The following is a 26,562-nucleotide window of genomic DNA, read 5'->3' as shown; positions in this document are numbered from 1 at the left end:
TCATGCATCCTAGATAGAGATAGATAGATAGGTTCTACGTCATACTGCGGTCGTGTCTAGGACACAACCTTTTTTTTTTCTTTAAAAATTATTTTGCTCCCATTTTTTCAGTTCTTGACCGATTTTGAAGGTACAATCCCCAATCAATTAGAAATTGCTTCTGTTTGAAGATCCCTTTTCTGAAATCCCGTTTTGACCCAAATATTTACCGTTAATAAAACTAAAATTATGCACAACCTTAACAAAATCAAAAACTAAAACAATTCCTAATCGATTGGAACGTCCTTTATCAAAATCATTTATCAACGACGCAGTGAGAGCAGTACTGGCTAGTTTAGGTGGAAAAGGTTGGATACGCAAAGGTTTCAATATCGACTTAAAGCTCAATTTACTTAAATCCAGTGGACTTTGAAACAAGACCATGGTATCTCAAAGTCCAAAAAATAACAAGGCAAAAGGATAAACCCAGTAGAGCCCGACGGAAAATCTACCGGTCTTCGCAGACAAGCTTACAGTCATAAAGTCTTTATGTAGTTCTCATTATTTTACCTATCTATATCCTACCTACCTATAATGCTCATGGAAATTATGTATTCAATAAAACTCAACTCAGCTCAAGTATCTTGCGCAACTCCAGTGGCACATAGGGCCAACGTGAAAAGCTTCCATCCTGGGCTAGTGCTTGCTTTTACCATGACCCCTTTCTTGATATGTCAACTTTCTTGATTTATGAGCCCCTGGATCTGCCTCTGCTGCGATGTCCTGTCAGTTTCCAATCCAGCGCTTGTTTGTAGCTTTCGTTTCTGCCCCTTTGTATGTGTGGCCGAGCCATTCTCGAATTTATGTTGACATAAACTTCTGATGGCATCGACGATGGAGCTCGGTATTCGAGATACAGTTGTGAGGCACGAATCATATACCACAGGAATCTGTTAATAAAGACCTTAAACTGTGGAGTGTTATCTGCTGATACGCACCGCTAATGAATAACAATAAATTTCACATTGAAACTGAAAAACTGGATTTTTGACGAATCTGATTTGATCTCCAGATATGTTGTAAGTTCACAAAAGCAGTTCTATCGGGATCGGAGGCAACAATTGCCGAACTTCCAATTGGTCGAACGCAGGAGCGCAAATCTTCATGTGTAATTTAAAATCAGTTTACTTTCATTACTAACAGAAAACCAAATCGATCACGTTCTAAAATTGTTTCTCCGATATTATCAACGCTCGCACCTTCCGCAGAAATGTACATCATTAATGTATCAAGACAAAATACATGAGAGGAAGAGGTTTAAGAGAACATAATGTTAGCCTCCCACCGTAAGGTCGGTTTTATATCGAGGTGGTAAACGAGTTCGTATATCTGGGCTCACTGGTGACCGCCGATAATGACACCAGCAGAGAAATCCAAAGACGCATTATGGTAGAAAATCGTGCTCGTAGTCCAGTCGAGGGACACACAGAGGAATTTCTAACACAAAAAGCTGGCCATAATAAGAAAAAAAAAACTGTTTTTGAGTCTTACTACGTTGTTTTATTTAGGTTGTATACTTAACTATATGCTGCATGAAGTGGCATCGGTTGACACATTTTGGGAAGTGTTTAAACATTGACATTATTTAGAGCTATTTTTTACGTAGGATTACGTCTTTCGGCAACATATTGGGGGTGCAATTTCAAAAAACCAAAATCGACCGCGTTACGAAAAGTGGTCAGGTTTTGACCACTCATAACTCTGTCAATAGTGGATAGGTTTTAATTCTTAACAAACCAATCCATTGGAAATTTTTCTACGCATCTGCTTAATCAATTCTCAATAGGTCCCTATCGAAAATTACACAAATGTCCAACTGTTGAAATGGTGATAAAAATTATCACCGATTGTCTGCAAAACGTGCACAGACTTCAAAATCGAGTTCAATCTAGTCTCACCGAACGGTGCTTATTCAATCATCGTGTGTGGTGGTGTCAGATCCAAATATTGATACCGAGCACGTAATTCGACGTCAAATCTACGGTAATGTGTTGGATACAACCTCTTACTTTTTTTCATAAACCAACTACAGGTATACCTCGTTGCTCGTTATAACGTAACTGTTACTTTTGAGTTTCATCGTCGATTTCTCGCGAACAACAATTCAACCACACAAATTAACATTACGATTAGATAGGGGATTGCCTCACCTGTCCGATAGTATTGTTACTTTGCGTGATTGAATTGTTGCTTGTGAGAAATCGACGATGGAAGTGAAAAGCGACAGTTACGTTATATCGAGATATACCTGTATTTAGTAACAGCCTTTACCAGACGTAAACAAAATGTCAATGCTCCATATTTCTCAGAAAATGAGTTGCTTGTATTCAATGTCAATTAGTTGATGGATAATGGTCTCAATATTTTAATGTTTTAGCTTGTTCGATAAAATGTGATCTTTAAGTATTTTTCTACTTTTTCATTGCTAAAAATTGTCAAATTCTGAGTGATTCGATCAACATTCGATGGACGAATGAGACTTCAAGTTGACCTGAACACATTAGTGGTGAGAACTCATCTGGTTGCCGTTTGCGAGTTATTTGAATACCATATGTTCTACAATGGCTATGGCTCAAAATTTATAATAACTACTTTTTACATTGTTTTCATGTCTAATATAATCCAAAACAGCAGTAAATAATTTTGGCCAGGTTACTTCTATGTGCGACATTCCAATCTTCGACACTTCACATCTTGTGAAAGCTGTGTTCCCTGAGGTTCCGAACACTTGAACGAGATGAATAGCTTTTCAATCAGAATCCAACCAAAGAGACAATTACCATTGCCGGCCGCGTCCATCTGCTCCGTAACAGAAAAAAAGAACGATTTTGATGTTGCAACATGCAACAACGAGAGACCAGACACACCGACACCCTCATCGATGCTACGGAATTGGATGGTAGCGTAAGAAATGGATCAAGATTAGCTATAAGCAAGTAATGCGATTGTTTTGGAGGGGATTGTGAGTCAACCCATACTTAGGAAGCAGAAGCGTCTGCCACTAATCTAACCGAGCTCCTCAGATCAGAGATGACGAAGCACCAGTTCGGACGAGCTCCGAAAGTAAATCGACTGGACGGAGGCGGAGAGTATTCTGGTGCTACTTGGTGATACTTGGCGGAGATTAGAATCATTCTACAGTAAACGGCACCGGTGCAGAACGTAAGAACCGATATGAAGTAGAGATGATAGCAGTCAGCGCCGTCGGGGTTTCCTTCGGAAGGTAACTAAAACCGTTGGTCCCCGGTCCACGAGTTGATGGGTCGATAGGTGGTATGGTCCAGATGAGGAAGGTGCCTGCCTGGCGTCGGTAGCATTAGTACTCAGTACGGAAAACAAAATCGACGAAAAAAAAGAGATGGTGAGGTGTGTGTGTGTGTGTTTAGTAGACAGAGTTGGGTCTCGACAAGAAGTACTGGAGCGAAGCGATTTGTACTACAAACTATCTGCAGAAACGTTTGCCAGTGTCAGCCATCTTACGCACATTGCCGGAGACGAACTAGCCCAGGGCTGAAAGTCTCCTTAATAATGATATAGGTCGGGGAAATGGATGTAATGTCAGCCTTAATGCCCCTAATTTGGGCCCATACATAAATTCAGCAGTCGACTAAATTTTCAATAGCGATCAAAAATATCCATTAGTACAGTACCGTCCCAATGACGCGTTCATCTAGATAAAATTGATAAATAGCAGATTTTTAGCGATGGGCCCAATCTTAGATCCATAGAGCCATTTCCCCTATATAAAAAAATCTAACGTACATTTACGTTTAGAGAAGTGACGGAAGCTGGACAAGAAGGCAACGAAGTCTGGTATTCGTTGGTTACGCGGAAGGGTGGAAAGCAGTGATGCAAAATATCATGACACTCACTCGACACTCGTCAACGCATCAACCGAGTATCGCTGACAGAAGGTTTTATCACGCAGTGAGAGGTAGAGCCATGGCAAACAACAATCATCAGTAATGGTCGCTGCTCACAGGCAAAACGTAACACTCGTTGCTAATGATGTAAAGCACAACGAAAACAGTGAAGACTTCTGAAGTACGATGATGAGAAAAAGCGAAACGACAAAAGAAAATGAAAACAATGCCTACGCATTCCACGTTCGTCTCGGCACATGCGTCTGTATGAGTTACAAACAAAGCTGACAAAATTAAACGGAAGCTATTGGGCTCACTAACCAACACACCAACATAAGCAAGCAAAGCAGCAACTGCTTCAAAACGAGCACAGACGAGTGTCGTGATTCTCGGGATTGACCAGATCGGTGATGGATCACCACCGAAGACGACATTCACCAGTTGCTTTTTACTTCTTTCGTCAACTTGATGAATGGTCATGGAGAGTGCTTCAACAATGATAGGATTGTACCATCAGCTGTTTGACGATTGTGATTATGATAGGTTGCAACTCTGGTGGAAAGCATACCGTATCTTTGATACGAAGAATGACTGCCCTAATAAAAATAACCATAAAAAGAGCTTAACGGCGTGTTCGGAGTATCATTCAAACCATGTGTGGGGTAGTCAACCGGGCTACCTACCGTTTGTTTATGGTATTTGTTTATTAGGGTGGATTGCTATCAGCGGGGATGCCAAATTTTGGGAGTTCAGTAGATTGAGCTATTCAACAAAGGTCAATAAATATCCAGAAAAAGAACCACTGATCTTGAAGCTGTCAGGAAAGAAATTGAAGTCACCCAAGAAGAAAAAGTTTGCACAAGGTACGGACGACAGAATGGTGCTAGTTTCACTGTGGTTGAGTGCCATGCTCGGCACTACTGAAACGGATTCAGAATCAGAAACTGATGATGATGAAGGTGAAGAAGTGGATCCGAACTTGGACACCACGTTGTACGAGAATGCGGCCCTTATTACCGATGTTACATCACGGTGAAGTGACAACTTATCACTCACTGTGCAGTGATTCCTATTTGATTTACGCGGCAATAACTTCACCGTGAGTGACAACTGGTCACTTCACTTCGTTTTCACCGTGAAGTGACACCCGTAATAAGGCCCTGCATCTGAAATGGAATAGTCATTTAGAGGTTTTCCTCTGGACGAGATTGCTAGGCGTTCCACGAGGTCGGCCAAAGGAGTTGTACCGAAAAAGCTGATCGAAAAGATTTTTGCAATTGATGACCTTTTGTCTAAGGAACCAAGTAGCTTTAAGGAAACGGACAGTTGTACACACAGAAAAGTGGATTTTTGTTTCAGGGCTTAATGTATTTTGTTATCGATTAAATAAACAAAATTTTTGAATCTACAAACGAATTATTGACTCTACAACCGGTTTGTTGATTCAAAAATATGTTTCGTTGAGTTAATCGAATAATATATTTGAATCAATACAAAAAATTATACCCTGAGTCAAAAAGATATCCTTTTGAATTTAAAAAAAAATATTTCTCTGCGTGCAAGCAACGTATTGAGTGAAGAGTGCAACTCACGAGATGGTGAAATACAATGCACGGTTGGTGACTCAGGGGTTCAGTCAGAACTTTAGACAGGACTACGATGAAATATTTGCCCATGTGACAAAGCAAACTACGTTGAGGACTCTGCTGGCCTTTGCGAGTAAGCGAAACCTGACCCTTAAGCATTTCGACGTGAAGATGGCCTATCTGTACGAGCAACATGAAAGCTATGCATGAAGCAGCCAACTGGGTTCGATGTCAAATGCAAGGAAACATTGGGCTGTCTCATGAGGAGGATCATTTACGGGGTTGAACAAGTAAAAGTATTCATTTATTCCGGCTAATTTAAATAAAACATTATACAGATTATGAGCAAGCGATCAAACAATGTGTTACAATTTTGCCATGCCATAAACAAACAAAAATTACACATTTTTTCGCCTTCATGGTTTTCACTAATTTTTTAGGGAGGTGACAAAGGTAAAACCTATGATTTGTTCCAGCCTAATAAGCTGCCTCGATTTTTTTTTTCTTTTAAAAAGTCTTTTAAGGGGGCAAACATGGTAGGGGGTGTGTTAAAACTGAACAGGCTTTTAGTTCCAGAACAAGCTGTTGTACAGTTATTTTACAATACCTAGTTCAATTGTAGCCATTTAAATTTGAAGGTGTGATATTATTAACAAAGTTTTCAGTAACGCTTAAAACTAATTCAAAAGTAATCAAGTAATTTATTGAATAGTTCATTAAACGTATTTTGCCGCTTTTGGGTTTTCTTAGATAACGCTTAAATTATTTTCATCTGCGCCAAACTAAAATAGGCGGCTTTTAATTTTCACCTCTAATCTGATTTCAGGGGGCATACAATGTTTGCAATTTTCTACCATTGTTTGACACTCTAAAAATAGGTCATAGCTTGACGCACTTTGTTTCACTAACGACATAGTTTTACGGAACCTTTCAGAACATTCCCGAAATCAGTGCCAGCCCGGATAGTACCTTCATCTTCAGCGATACTACTCAGTATGGTGCTAATTCGTATACAATGAATACGCAATACAAGGACCAGAACCGGAAAACTGTATCGACAACGAATCTGCTGAACAATGTCGACAGCAGTTGGAACGCGTCCGCTGTTGGACATGACGAGCAGGAAACGCCCTGCAACGATTGTGATATTATCTATAATGGCCACGGGACCGACTACGGTGGTTCGCTTCCTTATGCCGACGTCAACCACCACCACCACCACCACCATCATCACCATCAGCATCATCATCTACAGCAACAGCAGCCAAACCAACACCAACACGGGGATTCGTTCAGTTTAAGTGCAATTAAGCGACCACCCAGTGCGGGTAGTGGAAGCACTAGCGGAATGTACAATCAACAGAAGTGTAACTACCTGATAGCAGTTCACCGGAAGCTCAGCAGGCAGGATACGTACTTCCTGTCCCATCACAAGTCCCGACCGGGTTTATTCGGAGTACCATTGTTGATACCATGTTACGACGGTGTTACCAACAAGGAACTGTACTGCTCGGTCTGGCTACAGGTAGCACGATTGCTCAGTCCTCTTCCACCGACACCACCAGATCAATCGAATCATGCTACTGACTGGTTAGTACCTCAGTGCACGGAAATAGAAGGATTCGGATCGCTAATTTATTTTTCGATTCTTTCAGTGATGATAGCCTAGGTTACGACTTCCCATTCACGCTTCGAGCCGTGGCCAGTGGAGGTCGTATTTGCGCCCTTTGCCCCTGGTCCCGTTTTTGCCGTGGTTGTGAAATCCCCTGTAACGATGAGCCTCTTCTTCAAGGACTGACCTGTTCGGGACCATCATCAAGTAAAATTAGACTATCCTCCTCCAATACAACTTAAACATATAAACTTCTCTCAATTCGTTCTGCAGGCAATAGCTCAACGCCAAATCTTTCCTCGCGGGAACAGACTCCAACCTTCCGGAGGAAAACGTACGGAAGCTCGACGACGTCCTCATTGGATGGCATGCAATCATCACCGACCCCTTCGCTGCGGTCGATCAACACCAGCAACATACAGATCGCCATCGATTGGGATCCAACGGCACTACATTTGCGGTATCAAAGCACTCGAGAGCGGGTAAGGCTCCACTATCCGTAAGGGGTTGTTCATAAACTACGTAGACAGTTTTTTGGGATTCTTGACCCCCTCCCTCCCCCTGCGTAGACAATTGTCAATACAAAAATTTTAAAATTTGTATGGGCCGTGGATAATTGTCAACCCCCCCCCCCCCCCTAAACTGTCTACGTAGTTTATGGACAGCCCCTAACAAGTTTTTGATAAACTCTAAATTTCCCTATGTTCATAGCTTTGGACCGAACATGAATCGGTAGCTATTTGCCGGAAGCAGCAAACCGAACCCGTTGATTTGGACCACTGTCTGCGAGCGTTCACGTCGGAGGAGAAATTAGAGCAATGGTACCATTGCTCGCATTGCAAACAGAAAAAGCCGGCCACGAAGAAATTGCAAATCTGGAAACTGCCACCGGTGCTGGTAGGTATCCCCTAATGTCTGTCAAATTTTAATCCACTATCAATTTCTCACCTTCTTTCTGCAGATTGTCCACCTGAAGCGCTTTAACTTTGTAAACAACAAGTGGGTTAAATCTCAGAAAGTGGTCAATTTCCCCTACGACGAGTTTGACCCAACGCCGTATTTGGCATCGGTACCCCAAGAAACCATTCTTCGGCACAAGGAACTGCTGGAAGGGGGTGGCACCAACGACGGTCGAAATCACGACTGTCACGATGAGATTGTTGAATTTGACCGGGAAATGTCCATGATCGATGAGGTGAGCGATGAAGTTTCCCTCTCGTCGATTACGGGCACGATCAATCAAGTCCAAGAAGAAACCTGTGATAGTGCTGGTGATGATGATGATGATGACGATGAGGGTGATGAAGATGAAGATGATGCGGTGAATAATCAGGATGATGGCAATAGTATTACTCCAGCTATTATCGGTACCCAACCGGTGGCCTGTGTTCGACAGGAAAGCACGACCGGTGATGATAGTCCAGGAAGGGCGAAAGGTCGCTTGAGTATGAAATCAAAAGGTCAACGTAAGCGATTGCTTTCGTCGAGTTTAACCAAAACACCAGTGATTGATGGACAGTTTACAGACTTCCACAAACACCATTTGAAACCCGAACGGGACGCATTCGATATGAAGTACCAATTGTACGCGGCTGTGGTAAGTAGCTATTAAAGGTTCCAACTTATTCATCGCCACATAGAACTGACCTCTGAATCCAAAATTCCCACACAGTGCCATTCGGGGATGCTGAACGGTGGTCACTACATCTCTTATGCGGCCAATCCGAATGGTTCGTGGTACTGCTACAACGACAGCTCCTGTCGGGAAATTCCAACCCGACCGAAGATCGATCCCAGCACGGCCTATCTGCTGTTCTACGAGCGACGCGATTTGGACTACGAGCCCTACTTGCCAAAGGTGGACGGGAAGCAAATTCCGCCCGAACATTTGGCCGAGTTCGAGGAGAGCGAGAACGAGCTGAAGAAGATGTGCACGCTTATGTAGAAGATAGCCCCCGCGCTGACCGGTCCCGTTCGTGGCCTCGGCGCAAGCACGCTAGGTGAGTGTTGGACAGTTGGGGATTTTTTAATATTAGGCTCTAAATATATAGGGGAACGTGGGGCAGTTTCGCCATAGGAATAATATGACAAGTTTGTATGGTGGATCGCAACCCACAGCTCTTTCGATCTGTATTGAGATTCCCAATAACTGTGCTAAATTTGAACAAATTTGGTAACGATCTGGATTTGCGGGAGAATTTTAAAATTTGTATGGTAAAATGTATGGGAAATGAGGCTTGTATAAAATTCAAAAATAGCTCAATTTTCACCAAACCAGAGACTTAGATTGACTTGGTATCCCATGCAGGCAGGGATTAACCCTCTCCTTCCCATGGTAGTAAATTAACGCTATAAAATTTCGAAAATGTTTCGAAGTTCAGAGTTAGGAACAATAAATTGATCAATTTAGATGGTCAAGTTTTTAACCCACCACAGCATGCTTTTGGTGCTACTGTATATAGACGATCAAATGTAAAATACTGTGGTAGCCACAGCATAATAGTTCTGTCAAAACCTCAGCATTTTCATTGATCCATTTTCTATCCTCGATTTTCTGTTGACGATAGCGTGATTTTTACAACTTTTTTTTCTAATCATGAAGACCCAGAATTTTCCAGAATGTTGTGGTTATGTGCAAATTTTCAAAAATTCAATTTGATAAAAAAAAAGAATTGTTTTTATAAAACTGGGAAAACTATCAGGGCCCAGGTCAAGGCAAAACTTAGAATGGAGTTCCAGTCCGCATCGTGCTCTCTTGCCGTGCGGATCTATTTGCTTTTTGCTGAAGGAAGTGTTACTACTACCTAAAGCTACAACAAATTTAAACAGCACTTTTCAGTGCTCAACCTGTAAAATTTCTACCTTGTTCAACTTTATTCCTCTTCGATCCTTGTTTGGACCCTACCCGAGGTAATCCTTCTTGGATATCGATTTGGAAAATTCCTCTTCGATCCTTCAGATTCTTATAGTAATCTGCTTGGAAGTCGATTTGGATAATCGCATAATCGCACTTTTCAGTGCTCAACCTGTAAAAATTTTCTACCTTGTTCAACTCCTCTTATTCCTCTTCGATCCTTGTTTGGACCCTACCCGAGGTAATCCTTCTTGGATATCGATTTGGAAAATTCCTCTTCGATCCTTCAGATTCTTATAGTAATCTGCTTGGAAGTCGATTTGGATAAAAATTTACTGCCGCCATGGCGCCTAAACGCAAAAGAAAGGGGCAAACTCTTGACCCCCCTTCTGAAGAAATTAATTTGAGTAATCAATTTGATTTGCTCACGGATGATGAGAATGATCCATCATCCAAGAAAAATTCTAGTAAACTTTCCCGGCTTAATGCCAAGAAAGAAAAGATTCCCCCTATTGTGATAACCACTTCCGATTTCCATGCTCTTCGCATGGAACTTTTGAATTTCGTGAAAGTTGAGTTTTCACTACAAATTGGACGTCGGGGTGAATGCCGTGTATTGGCTGAAACCTTGGACGGATTTAAATGTCTTCTCAAGTATCTTACTGAGAAGAAGCACAAATTTTTTACTTACGACACCAAAACTGAACGTGTGTTCAAGGTTGTCATGAAAGGACTGCCCAGTGGTGAATCCCTGGATCAGATCAAAGATGAACTGGCAAAATTACTTGGAGTTGTGCCACTCCAAGTAATCAAAATGAAAATGAAATCCCGTCCTGGCGATTCGCGCAACGGGATTTCTAATGATTTTTATTTAGTTCACTTCAAGTCTAGTGAACTAAACAACCTTAAGGCCTTAGAAAAAGCTAGCCTTATGCTCCATGTCCGAGTGAAGTGGGAACACTTCAGGAAGACTGGAGGAAATTTCCAAAACCTCACCCAGTGCCGTAAATGCCAGGGATGGGGTCACGGAACTAAAAATTGCTACATGCCAGCTAAATGCATGAATTGTGGTGATTCCTCTCACGCAAAGGACGACTGTCCTGTGAAGGAAGATCCTAAGAAATTTAAATGTACAAATTGTGGTGAAAACCACAAATCCAATTTTTGGGAATGTAAGACTCGCAAAGCGATCCTACAATCTCGTTCTAACCGACAGGTAAGAAACGCTCCACGTTTCCGACCAGGTACAAATTCCTCTGCTGTTAACAACGGTCAGCGAGGAACAAATTCTACATTCGTACCCGTAGGTACAAATATCACCCCTGCTTCAAATGTTTCATCTGTACCTACTCCCCTCGCTGCTAACAATGTTCAGCAAGTTAATGGAGCTACCTATGCTGCTATTGCAGCGGGTAGAAATCAAAATACTAGCCAAAGTAATTCTAACGGAAATTTTGACAATTTTGATTTAGGAAGCATTACTGCCCCTAAAATGGAATTTTTACAGAAATCATTAATTGACATGATTTCTGATATGCTTAAATCTAACTCCATGTTTGATGCTATTCAAACTGGAGTAAAATTTGCAAATAATATTGTCATGACTTTAAAATTCAGTAATGGATTTTAAAGCATTAAATATTATAAATTGGAATGCTCGATCTCTTAAAGATAATGAAGACGAGCTATTTAACTTTTTGCGAGTTCATAACGTGCATATTGCCGTTATAACTGAAACGTTCCTTAAACCTGACCATAAGGTTAAGAAGGACGCAAATTACTTGATTTATAGAAATGATCGTCTTGATGGACCCTGTGGTGGCGTTGCCATCATTATTCATAGACGAATCAAACATAAAATTCTTTCTTCATTTGAAACCAAAGTTTTTGAAACTTTGGGAGTTTCTGTTGAAACAAAATTTGGACAACTTACGTTTATAGCTGCCTATTTGCCATTCCAATGCGTAGGCCAGAAAAAGAATTTTCTCAAGGGTGACCTCCAGAAACTTACCCGTCATAGGTCTAAATTCTTTATTATTGGTGATTTTAATGCAAAACACCGCTCATGGAATAATGCTCAAAGCAATTCTAATGGTAATATTCTGTTTGATGATTGTTCTGCAGGTTATTACACTATTCAATATCCAAACAGCCCAACATGCTTTTCTTCTGCAAGAAATCCCTCCACTATTGATTTGGTCTTAACTGATTCATGTCAACTTTGTAGCCAATTGGTTACCCATGCTGACTTCGGTTCTGATCACCTTCCAGTAACTTTTGAAATATCCCAAGAAATAATTTGTAATCCCAACAGCTCTACTTTCAATTACCATAGAGCTAATTGGGAGCAATATCGAACATTTATGGAATATAACTTCGATCCAAACATTCCTTTGCAAACCAAAGATGAAATTAATTATGCTCTTGAATCTCTGACTACTTCTATAGTTGCAGCAAGAGCTGCCTCAGTACCAAAATGCGAGGTTAAATTCGATTCAATTATAATAGACGACGATCTTCAGCTCTTGATCCGTCTTAAAAATGTTCGTAGGAGACAATATCAAAGAACACGCGATCCTGCCATGAAGGTTATCTGGCGGGATTTGCAAAAACAAATTAAAAAGCGATTCTCTGCCCTGAGGAACAAAACTTTTGAAAATAATATTTCTAAATTAGACCCGAGTTCCAAACCTTTTTGGAAACTCACAAAAATTTTGAAAAAACCTCAAAAGCCTATTCCAGCGCTTAAAGAAGGTGGTAAAATTTTGATCACAAATTTGGAAAAAGCTCAGAAACTTGCTAAGCAATTCGAGAGTTCCCATAATTTCAGTTTGGGTCTTACTAGTCCTATTGAGAATCAGGTTGCTCGGGATTTTCTGAATATTTTCTCTCGGGAAAATATTTTTGATGATTCCTGGGGGACTGATTTGGACGAAGTAAGGTCTATAACTAAAAAGGTTCAAAATATGAAAGCTCCAGGAGATGATGGAATTTTCTATATCCTCATCAAAAAACTCCCAGAGAGTACCTTGTCTTTCCTGGTAAAATTATTTAACAGATGTTTCCATTTGGCATACTTTCCTGATAAATGGAAAAATGCAAAAGTTGTTCCAATTTTGAAGCCGGATAAAAATCCAGCTGAAGCTTCTAGCTACCGCCCAATAAGTTTGCTTTCTTCAATAAGTAAACTTTTTGAAAAGATAATTTTGAATAGAATGATGCTTCACATCAATACGAACTCAATTTTTGCAGATGAGCAGTTTGGATTTCGCCATGGGCATTCAACTACTCATCAACTCTTAAGAGTTACCAATTTAATTCGTTCAAACAAATCGGAAGGCCACTCAACTGGAGTTGCTCTTCTAGACATAGAAAAAGCATTCGACAGTGTTTGGCATGAAGGTTTGATTGCTAAATTGGAAAAAGTTTAATTTTCCACTTTATATTATGAAATTAGTTCAAAATTATTTAACTGACAGAACTCTGCAGGTAAATTATCAAAATTCCAAATCTAATCGACTACCTGTTAGAGCAGGAGTTCCTCAGGGTAGCATTCTTGGGCCTATATTGTATAACATTTTCACTTCGGACCTCCCTGATTTGCCTCAGGGTGTGTATGTTAGCAAGGCATTGTTCTACTTTTACCAAGATGTTGATTGAAGCAAAAGAATTTTGAGTCGTCGGTATTTAGGTTTTATGGGTTTAAGGAAATGGTATCGATAGTTGCATGTTGCGCGTTTCTGAAGTGTTGGTAAATATTTTAATTGACAAACTTGAGTTTTGTCAGTTAAGCATAGTTAAAAGGAAAATGAAAACATCATGCAACAATGTTGCATGGGAGAAAAATAGATGGTCATTTGAATAATTCAATGTAATTATCAAACAGAAAAATATAGCATTCTCTTTTTAATCGGCGCATAAACTCATACTGATATTGAATCCCGAGCAAGGCCGGGGTGAAAATCAGTTTAATTTTATGAGTGTTCGTCCATGATTTATAAATTTATGTTTATTTATCACATTGCCATTGAAAATACGGCGTTTATATCTTTTCTTGAGATTTCATTTGATACATTATGAAAAAATGTAAAACAATCCGTACGAAATCGTATTCATAAGGAAGGTCTTAAGCACAGAGTAGCTCTTAAGAAGTCATGGTTGTCCGCAAAAATATAAAAAAAAAAGATTGAAGTGTTAGGGTGGTCAAAAAAGCGATTTTTTCTATTTTTTTTTTCCAAAAATGGCATTTATTTTAAATCATAATTTTTGAACCATTCAACCAATTTGAAAGGTTATTAAAAATACTTTTCAGAAAAAATATAATTTTTTTTTGAAAATTGAAGTTTTGTATAGAAGAACTTTGATTGTATTTGTTTTTGAAAACAATGGTTTGTGGACAATGGGCGTAACACGTTTATATATATATAAATATAAATAAAATGAAGCGTTTCACACAGCAATTGAATATTCTATATTTGTGCATGAAAACCAAAGACCCAATGACTACGAATACGAAGAAGTCTTTGAATACAAATTAGCAGACTACGAAAAGACGCAACAGAAACACACAAAATCCAGTCTGGTATAACAGACAAATAAAAAACATGAAAAATCGGAAGCAAAAAGCACATAAAATTTATAAAAAACACTATAGTAGTAATAATTTATTAATTTATTTGGATATATGCGATCAACTGAATTTAGCTATCAGTACTGCATTTGAAGAATATGTATGTATGTATGTAAGGTAGCCACCATCCCTTCGAAGATCTTGTCTTGTATGCAGCTCCACTTAATAGCAAGATCAATTTGAGCTACCGATCTGAATTCACAATATCGCTGTATGAAGGGCCAAAAACGGAAGGGCGGACCCGTAAGCAGAGACACTTACGCGAAATCCACGGGAATTTAAGAATCTCCTTCCAACGATACGATCCAACAAATCGAATAACGCAATTCGCAATACTTATTAAGCTTCCTACAGGATGGTTTGTTAAGAAGGGCGCGTCAATCTCACTGAAACTGTTGGAGTAGAATTCACACCATCGCAATCGAATCGGTAGGATAAAGAAAATGATAGTGTTTATTCCCTCCTAGACTCCGGTTGTCATACCACTCCAATCGTCCAGTTTCAGGTCAAATGATACCCTGATGCTCCCTCCCAACCCAGTATTTATTTATATATATAGTAAACATATGTAATGGAGAAATGAAATATATCAGAACATTAAAATACGTAATAATGAAAATACATTTATATGGATAAAAAAACTGGTATTCCGCAATGAAAATAATAATTATTTTACATACAATATGATGCAGCTCTATGTCTCCTCAGCTCCCAATAAGGAAGATGTAACCCTGAAATTTCCAACAAAAGACACAGAAAAGGAGATTTTGTTATGTCGTTTTCGTTTTTGCGGTGTAGCTACACAGCAAAAAAATAATTTTGACATCACATCAAAGTGGATGCACCACAATCATGTCGAAAATTTCATGTAATTTTTATGACCACATAAATAAACAAATGCAGTAAAAGCAGCGTAATGCCAGTTCATGCATTGTATTAATGATAATTTTGTCCTTTTTAGCAAGTAATATTACACCATATTTTCAAAATGACTGTAGTGCATCCACCTTGACGTGACATCAAAATTATTTTTTTGCTGTGTACACCGGTGCTACACTGCCGTACACCGAAATATGTTAGGGTGTAGATATAGGATGCACCTTTGTTTACAAACAAATGATGTTGAGCTGTCAAAGACTCGCGCTTATTCCTGCTTACACTACACCAGTGCTACACCGCAAAAACGAAAACGACATTAGTAAGTTGGGTTCGTTGGATCAGGATTCACCTTGATAAGTGATGCGACCATGGTTTTAAATGAATCAGTATTATCATGCATTATACTTGGATTTGCCCGAAGCCAAAACCAAATGGTGTATCATTGGGCCTTATTACGGGTGTCACTACACGGTGATAAGAAAGTGATACTCAGAATAAGAGCCGTGATTACCGTACAAATCAAATGGGAACCACTTCACCGTGACGACAAGTGACAACTTTTCACCGTGATGTGACATCCGTAATAAGCCCCATTATAATATAAATCTGAAGACGTTCCATCATCGAAATGCTGAAAATGAACTTAGAGCATGAGCATGAGCAAAATTGATCGCCCGCGACTGCCAACACCAAAGAGCTGAAAACCAATTCAAACAAATCAAATCAACAGACAAAACCAGGGTGAAAGCTGTAAGAGTGAATCATTACAGTATAAATCTAGTGATGTTCCGTCATCAAAGAGCTGGAAGAAAACTCAAATAATTTAAATCAATAGATCCAGTCTGAATGAAGGCTGCAAAAAGAGAATAATTATACAGCAATGACCCCATTTTGTCAGCTAGCAAAGTATGCGTATCTTAAACATTCATCTTGAAGGAGGAAGGTATGAAATTACAATTATGTGGAATTATTGAAAAAATAACAGTCTGATGCGCGGAGAGATTGACAGGATCGGGTCATAACTGTAATGTGAATATTAGGAAGATTTATCATCATCAAACTATTCTTGAATTGACCTGGAAGAATGCTTGTGAATAATTGTTATACAGATAAATTAAATTGATAAACTAAATGGTTCAAACAACAACTCCAGCCTGTAAAAAAGCTGAAAATAGGGAATCTTTACAATGTGGATCCCCGACGGTCTTCTACTCAGTAAGCAAGTCGATCTGCTCAATTTAAATATTGAAACCTTATTTTATGAAGTTCTTAAGAATACCAATTGAAACACAATGTAAACAAATAAAAGTTAAGAGTCTCATAGAAATTAAGTTTAAATAGACAAAAGTAGAAAAATGGAACAATCTCACCAAATCAGTCCAACTGAATCCCTTGCAAGCAGCTATGTCACGCTTGGTGTAGTAGCTCCGATCATAGTCCCGCCCTACGGGGATCAATCCTCTGGTCGAATGTAGTCGATTGCTCCATGACGCGAACACGAAGCGACCGCTCACAAAATCATACAACGCGTAAACAAACTGAAATCAAAAACTATCACACGCGACGCCACAAATTTCTGTACCGGGAGCACAAGCGAAGAAAAAAAAAACAAACAACGCAGATAGCGACACTTCTTCTGATGCCTGCAAACATGATGCATCACGTTTTCTTTTTCGATTCCAAAACTTCTCGGAAAGCGAGAAAACCACCAATCACACACGTATAACCGTCCGGGAGGCAGAGTGCCAGCGCTAATCTGGCAAAATCAGCGAACGCACGCACAAAACAGAAATAAACTTATACACAACCGTATCCGAACAGGTTCGAAGCTGAACTGTCCCTGATTTGCCTCAGGGTTGCCACAAATCTTTGTTCGCTGATGACACAGGCATTTCCGCTAAAGGAAAAAGTCTTCGTGTTTTTGCAGAAAAGTTTAGATATTTTCTCTTCTTATTTACAAAAATGGAAGATTTCTCCCAACGCTTCCAAAACTCAACTTATAATATTTCCACACAAGCCTAGAGCTTCGTTTTTGAAACCTAGTAGTAGTCACATAGTCACTATGAACGGAGTTCCAATTTCCTGGTCAAACCAAGTGAAATATCTTGGATTAATACTTGACCAAAAATTAACTTTTAAAGATCACATTGAGGGCATTCAAGCCAAATGTAACAAATATATTAAATGTTTGTATCCTCTTATAAACAGGAAATCCAAACTTTGCCTGACGAATAAACTTCTAATATTTAAACAAGTTTTTAGACCGGCCATGCTTTACGCTGTGCCAATATGGTCTAGTTGTTGCACTACCAGGAAAAAAGCACTTCAAAGGATTCAGAACAAAATTCTGAAGATGATTTTGAAGTTGCCTCCCTGGTACAGTACTACCGAGGTACATAGAATTTCGAATGTTGAGACTTTAGAAGTAATGTCCAACAAAATAATGAATAATTTCAGGCAAAAATCGTTGCAATCCTCAATTGCAACGATTAATTCCCTTTATACTTAGATAAGATTTAGTTTTAGTTATTAGTTTTAAGATATCAATTGTTATACTGACATGCAGGTTTAAAAAACCTGTTTAAAATACTTAATTGCCAAGACATGAACAATGTAAAAACACTTAGATATATATCATAACAATTAAGGCTGGTACGTTACTGCAGTAACTGGAGCACCTAGGTTAAAAATGAAATGTAATTTATTTTGAATTTGGAACAAATAAAGAGTTAAAAAAAAAAAAAAAAAAAAAAAAAAAAAAAAAAAAATGGAGTTCTTTCACGTTGGCCCTGAGCACCACTAGTGATGTCTAGGATACGTGAGTGAGTGCATCATGCATAGAACTTCTGTTTAACGTTGCCCAAAGCCTTGTTTAATTGATTCAGAATGTAAAACATACGTTTGATTAAGGTGATACTCTAAGGAAGCCTTAGCGTGAAACTTTAAAGGCACAAATGTCAGCTTCCACAAAACATACAAATTTGAAATTGCTACTCCTTGTTTGCTGTGCTACTACAAACATTTTGCTGATGCAATCCAACCACGGTAGGGGTAGACGGGGCAAGATCGGCACCCGGTGCAAGATAAGCACCCTTCACATCACAAATCTTATATTTTTGTAAACTGCACATACTGCACATTTCAACAATAATGCTAGGATGCTGCGTTCAAAAAATATTTAGAAATATTCAATAACCACCAAGATATCGATGAAAATGTGCCGACCGAATATAATCCTCTCTTTGTAATAAGAATTTGCAATAATCAATAATCTTTTTTTTTACTTTTGTTACAACTTTCAAGTAATGTTTCAACTACCCTCCCCATGGACATGGAGGTTGACGGTACTGAAGCAAAGGGTTATGTTTAATTTCTTTATATTTGCAACGATGATGATATCCCATAGTGACACATATCACCTTCTTAATGCTTCAGTATGCCTCAAACGATTAATTCTTGGTTGTTAATAGAACTTCCTTGATGAAATCGGCTGCTTCATGCAGACTGAGCAATTCTGATTATAGTATCATATCAGATTTGTTCTGTATACAGAGGAACTGGGAGGGCTTATTAGAAACTTTTCACCAATAAAGTAATGATTCTCTAGTAAATTTTGCATATCATTTTATTAAAATTTTATTTTATTTTAGCATATTATTTTTGTTACTGCCAATTGGCATTAGCATACGATAGAAAAGATTCAATATTACTTGCTCGTTTTTGTGTAAAATAATCAATAATACCTTTGAAAGTTTTTGTGATCTGATAGATTTCCCAGTTTGGTTAGAAGTTTCGAAGCTAACGCATGTCCACAGGCATAATAGAAATATAGGCAGAAAAAGTGTATCATGAAGAATGGTTGCATGCAGGGTTGCTTCCACTTACTTGTTATAGATGAGTGATTTTCGGAGTTTTGAATTCGTTAGATGTTGTAATGGAGATTTGTGTTTGTTGGATACGGGAGTAGATTAGAGGGCGGGTGTTTGACGCATGGAGCCGTCAATTCCGCTATCAGAGTGTCGCAGTCGGCGGTTTTATGATTCGTGAGCGCTCGCGATTCGTAGAATCGTTGATTATGGCTGCGAGTGGATTTGACGGGTTTTGTGTGTCGGACGCTTGCCTTTTGGCCTCTTCTTGTGTCTAGCATGTGCAAAGTATCATTATAGCGTCTAATGGTTTTCAGATTCCTGGTTGCGTGAAATACATTTGTGAGAATATCTTTTTGAGATTTTAGTAGTTTTGTAGTTTATATTTTATTTATTTCATGTAATTATCGTAAATAATAGTTATTCAATAATAGATAATTCATCCATATATTCAATAATAAATTTACGAATGACTATAATTTGGATACCTAACAATTGGACAGAATCACTAGCAATAATAGGTTGCGGAGTGTTCGCCTTCGAAAATATCGAAAGACATTCAATTGGAGGCGTATTCTTATGCGGAATTACAGACAGCTGTATTGAGCAACTTATCGACATAAAATTAAAAATTACATTTAGGTATTAGTCAACAAATGTGGATAGTAAGTTGGATATGTTGTGGAATGATTTTTTTTTTGAGCGCAGTTAATACTAGGAGATGAGGAAGAAATATAATCATTTGGTGCAAAAACGCGCGCGCACACACACACACACACACACACACACACACACACACACACACACACACACACACACACACACACACACACACACACACACACAGACACACAGACACACACACACAGACACACACACACACACACACACACACACACACACACACACACACACACACACACACACACAAACATATACACACACACACACACACACACACACACACACACGTACACACACACACACACACACACACACACACACACAGTGATGATCGATGACCGGCTAAACTTCAACAGCCACGTCGAATATGCCTGTGAGAAGGCTTCGAAGGCCATCAACGCGATAGCTAGAATCATGCCGAACAACGCTGGTCCCAGCAGTAGCAAGAGGCGTCTTCTGGCCAGCGTGTCATCATCGATACTGAGATATGGAGGTCCAGCCTGGGTTCCAGCGCTGGAAACGAAGCAGAACCAAAGGAAACTGAGCAGTACGTTCCGGCTCATGGCCATGCGAGTCGTGAGTGCGTACAGAACCATCTCGTCGGAAGCAGTATGCGTTATCGCCGGTATGATCCCTATCGGCATCACCCTGGCGGAGGACAGCGAGTGCTACAGGCAGAGAGAAGCCGGAAGAGTACGGAAAGTTGTGAGAGTGGAGTCATTGGCTAAGTGGCAACAGGAGTGGAACACGACGGAGAACGGTAGATGGACACATAGACTAATACCGATTCTTTCGACCTGGGTGAACAGAAAACACGGAGAAGTCAATTTCCACCTAACGCAGTTCCTGTCTGGCCACGGCTGCTTCAGGAAATACCTGCATCGGTTCGGACACGCAGCGTCACCCCTCTGTCCGGAGTGTGGCAACGTCGATGAAACGCCGGAGCATGTGGTCTTTGACTGTCCAAGGTTCGAGGCAGTGCGAACGGAGATGCCCGTCCTTAACGTGGAGAATGTCGTTGATGAAATGTGTCGAGAGGAGGACTCTTGGAATGCCGTCAGCAGGGCAGTCACACAGATTATGTCAGAGCTGCAGCGTAAATGGAGAGAAGAGCAGCGAATTAGCAACGCCAGCTAGCGCTGAGAGTACGACAAGTGCATGAGCACAGCCACCCCCCGAAGTAGTCGCTTCACAGTGGTCCCGGGGGGATCCAGGCAGAGGAGAGAGTAAGGAATGGGTTTTAGTGGAGCTGCACTAGGCAACTAGTGGATACCACACCGTGCCACCTTCACTACAGGCCAGGCTTCTTGAAGCTTTCCTAAACCTTACTATAAAAAAAAAAAAAAAAAAAAAAAAAAAAAAAAAAAAAAAAAACACACACACACATACACACACACACACACACACACACACACACACACTGATACACAAACACATCATGGCCTTAGACAAGAAAACCATCCAGACATTAAAAATGACGTACGAATGAGAAGAAGACATAGACAAAGACGACCAGCGATTACCGAACCATAAAGATTTTCAAGAAGATTATGATTAATCAAGATCGTGAATCCAGTGTTTAATTGGTCACCATAGACTAATCCGATCATTGCAAAAAAAAAACAAACAAACTTTCAAGTAATGTTTCAACTTGGTACTGGTTACTAAATTTTGATAATCTAAAAAATGTAATCCTTAAAAAGTAAAAAAAAAAATATTATAAAAACAAATTCTGCTATGTTTGGGTTTCTTACCCTGCAGGGATGCTCATCTTGCCCAGGGGTGTCTAAGAACAATGTCAAAAGTTACTTGTTTTAATTTTTTTTTACAAAAATCCAAAATTTAATACATTGAATTTTAACATTGCGTAGGTTCTAGAATAGACATGAAAGATCTAGGGTAAACGGTGATTGAATTTATTAATTGCAATTATAATGTATAAAAATGATGTCAGTCTTAGGGTGGCCATCTTGCCCCGTCTACCCCTATTAGGAACTAAAAAATACAGCGGTGCCCTAATTCTGTGGTTTTTATTCTATCAATATTTTGTTTTGTACGTGTGTGTTTAACATTAGTAAAGACGACTCAATATGCTAACGTTTGCGATAATTATTTAGAAAAAAATATCAATATGCATATTCATGTTTATTGTCAAACTCACGGTGCTGTGCGGAATTAGGGTAGATGACGATAGTACAACTATTACGCTTCTTCTTCTTCTTCGCTTTTCAAGCTTATTGCATATCGCATATTAGCTTATTGCGTGTTCTCAACTTAGAGTGTTCTAGATGCACTTCCACAGTTGTTAATTAAGAGCTTTCGATGCCTGTACCATTTTTGCATTGGTATAATTGTGTGGCAAGTCCAATCATACTGCCCAGGGAAGTCGAGAAATTTTCCAACCTGAAAAATTCCTAGACCGGACCGGGAATTGAACCCAGCCACCTCCAGCATGGTCTTGCTTTGTAGCTGCGCCTTTACCGACTGAGCTAAGAGAGGCCCCCAACTATTACGCGCAATGCGCAATATCATAAATTATGACTTTCTATGGCTGCCCCATCTCTCCCTACTGCTTAAAGTTAAGATTTTTAACGTACACTCAAAAAATAAATCACATTTCCAATGGAAAATATCCATTAGAATTCCACATAACTTTCATGTGGGGCCTCCCTTAGCTCAGTCGGTAAAGGCGCAGCTACAAAGCAAGACCATGCTGGAGGTGGCTGGGTTCAATTCCCGGTCCGGTTTAGGAATTTTTCGGGTTGGAAAATTTCTCGACTTCCCTGGGCATAGAAGTATGATTGGATTTGCCACACAATTATACCAATGCAAAAATGGTACAGGCATCGAAAGCTCTCAATTAATAACTGTGGAAGTGCATCTAGAACACTAAGTTGAAAGCACGCAATAAGCTAATATCCCATATGCAATAAGCTTAAAAAGCGAAGAAGAAAAAGAAGATGTGATCTCATAATTGGGAATCGCACTACAAAATCACATGAACCTTATGTGTCAAATCAGGCATAACATTTGATAACGGCACAAAAGCATTTGTAAACAAACTTTCTAAGGCCCTTTACACGCGAACCAAAGTACTGAAGTATGCCTGAAATGAAATTTATGTGGTTTATCACATAGAATTCATGTGATCATATAAATGTTATGTGAATTTCAGAAACGAATCATTAATTTTGTTATTGGAAAAATATCATGTGCGTTCCTATTGGAAACTATATGAAAACTTTTTTCGGTGTAGGAATAAAATCAAATTCGCAATTTTGACTATATGTTGATTTTTATTCAATCTTTCAGGTAAGCTTTTCAACTTGTCGTTGCCTTCTGGTAAGTAGAAGGCGTTCTTAAGCAACCCATATTCGATGCATCAACAGTGAACAAGCGAACGATGATGATGATGGTGGTGTAGCTGCTACAATGGCAATCGCTGTTAATGATATCAGATCTGTTCCTTCTACTAAAGCAAAAAATAAGTACCAACTTTACCGCGAACACTAGTTAATAATGACGTGCAGTTCACACACTGTACACCGCTGTGCTATTTTTACTCTTATTGTGTATTAAAATATAATATCAGGCCAATTGAGCTGTGGGAAATATTTTTTCCTTCTTTAACATTTCCGTTTTGCTTCGTTTAGAGCTTATCAATCAAAATCTTTACACAATTCCTCAGAAGCAGCAGTTTTTTGTTACGTATTTACGGATCAAAAGCTATCGATAGCTGTACGTAGCTGGTTAAAGAAATGGGAAAGCGCTATTGTTTTTTTCTTGCTCTAGGTTTTTAGTATCGATACTAGCTTTATTAATGTATTAAGCGAAAAATTAGATAAATTAAATTAATAATTAATGAACTATCAGGTACCGTTTAGGATCACCAATCATAAGACATTCAAGCGCAAAAAAAAACGACGAAACATTCCAAATAGCAGAATATGCTACCGTAGAATCCCGTTAGTTTGAACAACTAAAACCGTAATTAAACGGCGCTAATTTAGAAGTTGTTTAACTGGTACCCCTACATGTAGGCGTACCAGTTGTATAAATTTTAAGTTAGCGCCGTTTAATTGTAATTTTAGCCTATCAAACTAACAGGGTGCAAGAGGTAGCAGTGAGCGTTAGATAGGTACCTTAGATACAAGTAGCAATATAAACCACATTGGCACAGGAGGACAGTTGGCTTTCTAAGTGTTGCGATATGCTTGTAATAGTTGATGACGGTGTAGTCAGGGCCGAGTGATGTGTCCGTTTTCTTCTTTGATATTAAACATCGGTTAGTTGATCCCAATTTTGTACGTTTGTAAGCTGTAATTGTACACTCATTGTTATTTCTCTATTGAAAGTTTTGTTTGAAAAAAAATGTGGCATATCTTTTATTTTCGAGGGCTACCTGTACAAATAAATTTATTTAAGTTCTCTCCCGAACTGTTGTTTTGGTTTCTATTTTTTGCTACCGTTGTTCTTTAGAAATCGACAGACGTCGTTTCATTAGTCGTTATTGGTCGCTCATAATTATTACTAATATTATTTTACTTATTATTATCGATTTCCTTTTGTTACGTGTCGAATGTGACTTGGTTGAAGCAATATTAAATATTGATGACTACGAATACTGTTGAACAATTGTAAACGAAACTAACACGACTATCATTGTGAAAGAACGTCCTTGTTTTTCCTTACTTTCTGTCTCAATTTCTAGACCGACTTTCGGAACTGTCCTGCCTTACGCTTCTTGAACGGAATCGACTGCTTCACTGCTCAGAACGTCTACCAAATGCCGTAAAATGCCCCGAATAGAAACACTTTCCAACACATTTGAAGGTACATAAAAAACGTTAGGCTTTAAAATCAATGCAATTACTTTCACCCCACCCTACTGAATAGAACGACTTGCCAGTAATCCTTATTTTTCGAGTTTTATGAAGGAATTCAGTATTATTTTGAATAAATCAAAAAGTTGAACAAGAATTATTAATACTAATGGTCGAAAAAACGTTCAACATTATCAAAAAGTAAGAGATGTTATCGGAGTTCATTTTTTTGCATGTAGTACCTTTACGGTTCGAACGTAAACCAAAAACTGTCTACGTAGTTAACGAAAAGCCTCTTATCGGTAAATTGGGTCACTGAACTGTAGTAATCCAAAGAGAAAATCGATCATCGCAGTTAGGTCCTTATGATTTGGAACGCTAGGTATTAATCATTTAATGATCACCATGTTGTGACCTCCAAAGTCGCAATCTCGCTGGTCTCATAAACGCCTGTATACGAAAATCACTTGGCCAAATGTTTTTTTTAACTCTTTATTTGTTCCAAATTCAAAATAAATTACATTTCATTTTAAATTAGGTGCTCCAGCTACTACAGTATGTGTGTGTGTGTGTGTGGATACAATCCATCTCCCACTGACCGGCAGTGCTTTTATGGAAGAAACCTGCCTGCACCTATTTGTTGATAGAACTGTCTTCACCAATAGATGCAAACATTTTTAGCCCTGGAGATGAAAGGTGTAAATCCAATGACCCATTTCAAGAATGCCTGTTCATACACGTACATTCTGAGGTCATCTTCATATACAATAAGCCCCGCATGAACACATTCACATATCGAATGGATATCTGAAGAGTATTCACACTTCCAGAATCAAAAAACACTAATTTGATACTGGCACGTATTTAGTTATTATGTTATAGTTGAAATGCATATGGATAAACAGAAATAATTATATGGATGACAAATAAACTTAGCTGAGAATTACAAAGCGTTAGTTAGAACTAACGGCACCTCATACCATGGAACAGCCAGGATTTGACTCTACATTCAGCTCATATTACTGATCACTGCTACAAACACTAGGGACACGTGGAATTTGATATTATAACTTGAAACATTTTTCATTTTTTATACCACTTCTGTGCTTTCAATTTAACTTTTTCTAGATCACAATTGTTTTTTTTTTTTATTTAATTTTTGCAAGAGATAAAACGACGCAGCAAAACAAAAACACGTCATTTTCGCAGCGCGGCCTACCAACTGTTTCAGGTGCTCCAGCTACTACAGTAACAGTAAAACTAGAAACTAAAACTTAATCTTATCTAAGTATAAAGGATATTTATCGTTGCAATTGAAGATTGCAGCGATTTTGCCTGAAATTATAGATTATTTTGTTTGACATTCTAAAGTCTCAACATTCGAAATTCTATGTACCTCGGTAGTACAGTACCAGGGAGCCAACTTCAAAATCATCTTCAGAACTTTGTTCTAAATCTTTTGAAGTGTTTTTTTTCCTGGTAGTGCAACAACTAGACCATATTGGCACAGCGTACAGCATGGCCGGTTCAAAAACTTGTTTAAATATTAGAAGTTTATTCTTCCGGCAAAGTTTGGATTTTCTGTTTATAAGAGGATACAAACATTTCAGTGCTAACATTTGAAAACGGCGCAAAAGCCATTTGTAAACAAATGGTTTGTGGGCCCTTTACTCGCTACCCGAAGAACGCCCACGCAAACCAACAGCATCGTCAGGAAGGGGAAAAT

General features: G+C 39.0%; 1 protein-coding gene across 3 annotated transcripts in view; it reads left to right on the top strand.

The window, feature by feature from the left end:
• Usp32 (Ubiquitin specific protease 32) overlaps positions 1-24,660 on the top strand; it is a 63,703-nt gene extending 39,043 nt beyond the window's left edge. For all 3 annotated transcript variants that reach the window (XM_065231188.1, XM_065231187.1, XM_065231186.1), the window contains exons 6-12: positions 6,423-7,078; positions 7,144-7,307; positions 7,374-7,582; positions 7,812-7,997; positions 8,062-8,697; positions 8,773-9,100; positions 23,326-24,660. In XM_065231188.1, the coding sequence (XP_065087260.1) occupies positions 6,423-7,078; positions 7,144-7,307; positions 7,374-7,582; positions 7,812-7,997; positions 8,062-8,697; positions 8,773-9,045 (2,124 nt within the window). In that variant the 3' untranslated portion in view covers positions 9,046-9,100; positions 23,326-24,660. The remainder of the gene's footprint in view (positions 1-6,422; positions 7,079-7,143; positions 7,308-7,373; positions 7,583-7,811; positions 7,998-8,061; positions 8,698-8,772; positions 9,101-23,325) is intronic.
• Positions 24,661-26,562: the final 1,902 nt, after the last annotated feature.

Source organism: Ochlerotatus camptorhynchus, unplaced genomic scaffold (assembly GCF_037179485.1).
Source record: "Ochlerotatus camptorhynchus isolate MF236.1 unplaced genomic scaffold, CSIRO-AGI_Acam_v1.1 ptg000344l, whole genome shotgun sequence".
NCBI lineage: Eukaryota > Metazoa > Arthropoda > Insecta > Diptera > Culicidae > Ochlerotatus > Ochlerotatus camptorhynchus.
Note: the sequence above shows the minus strand (reverse complement) of the source record. Positions and strands in the feature narration are given on the sequence as shown.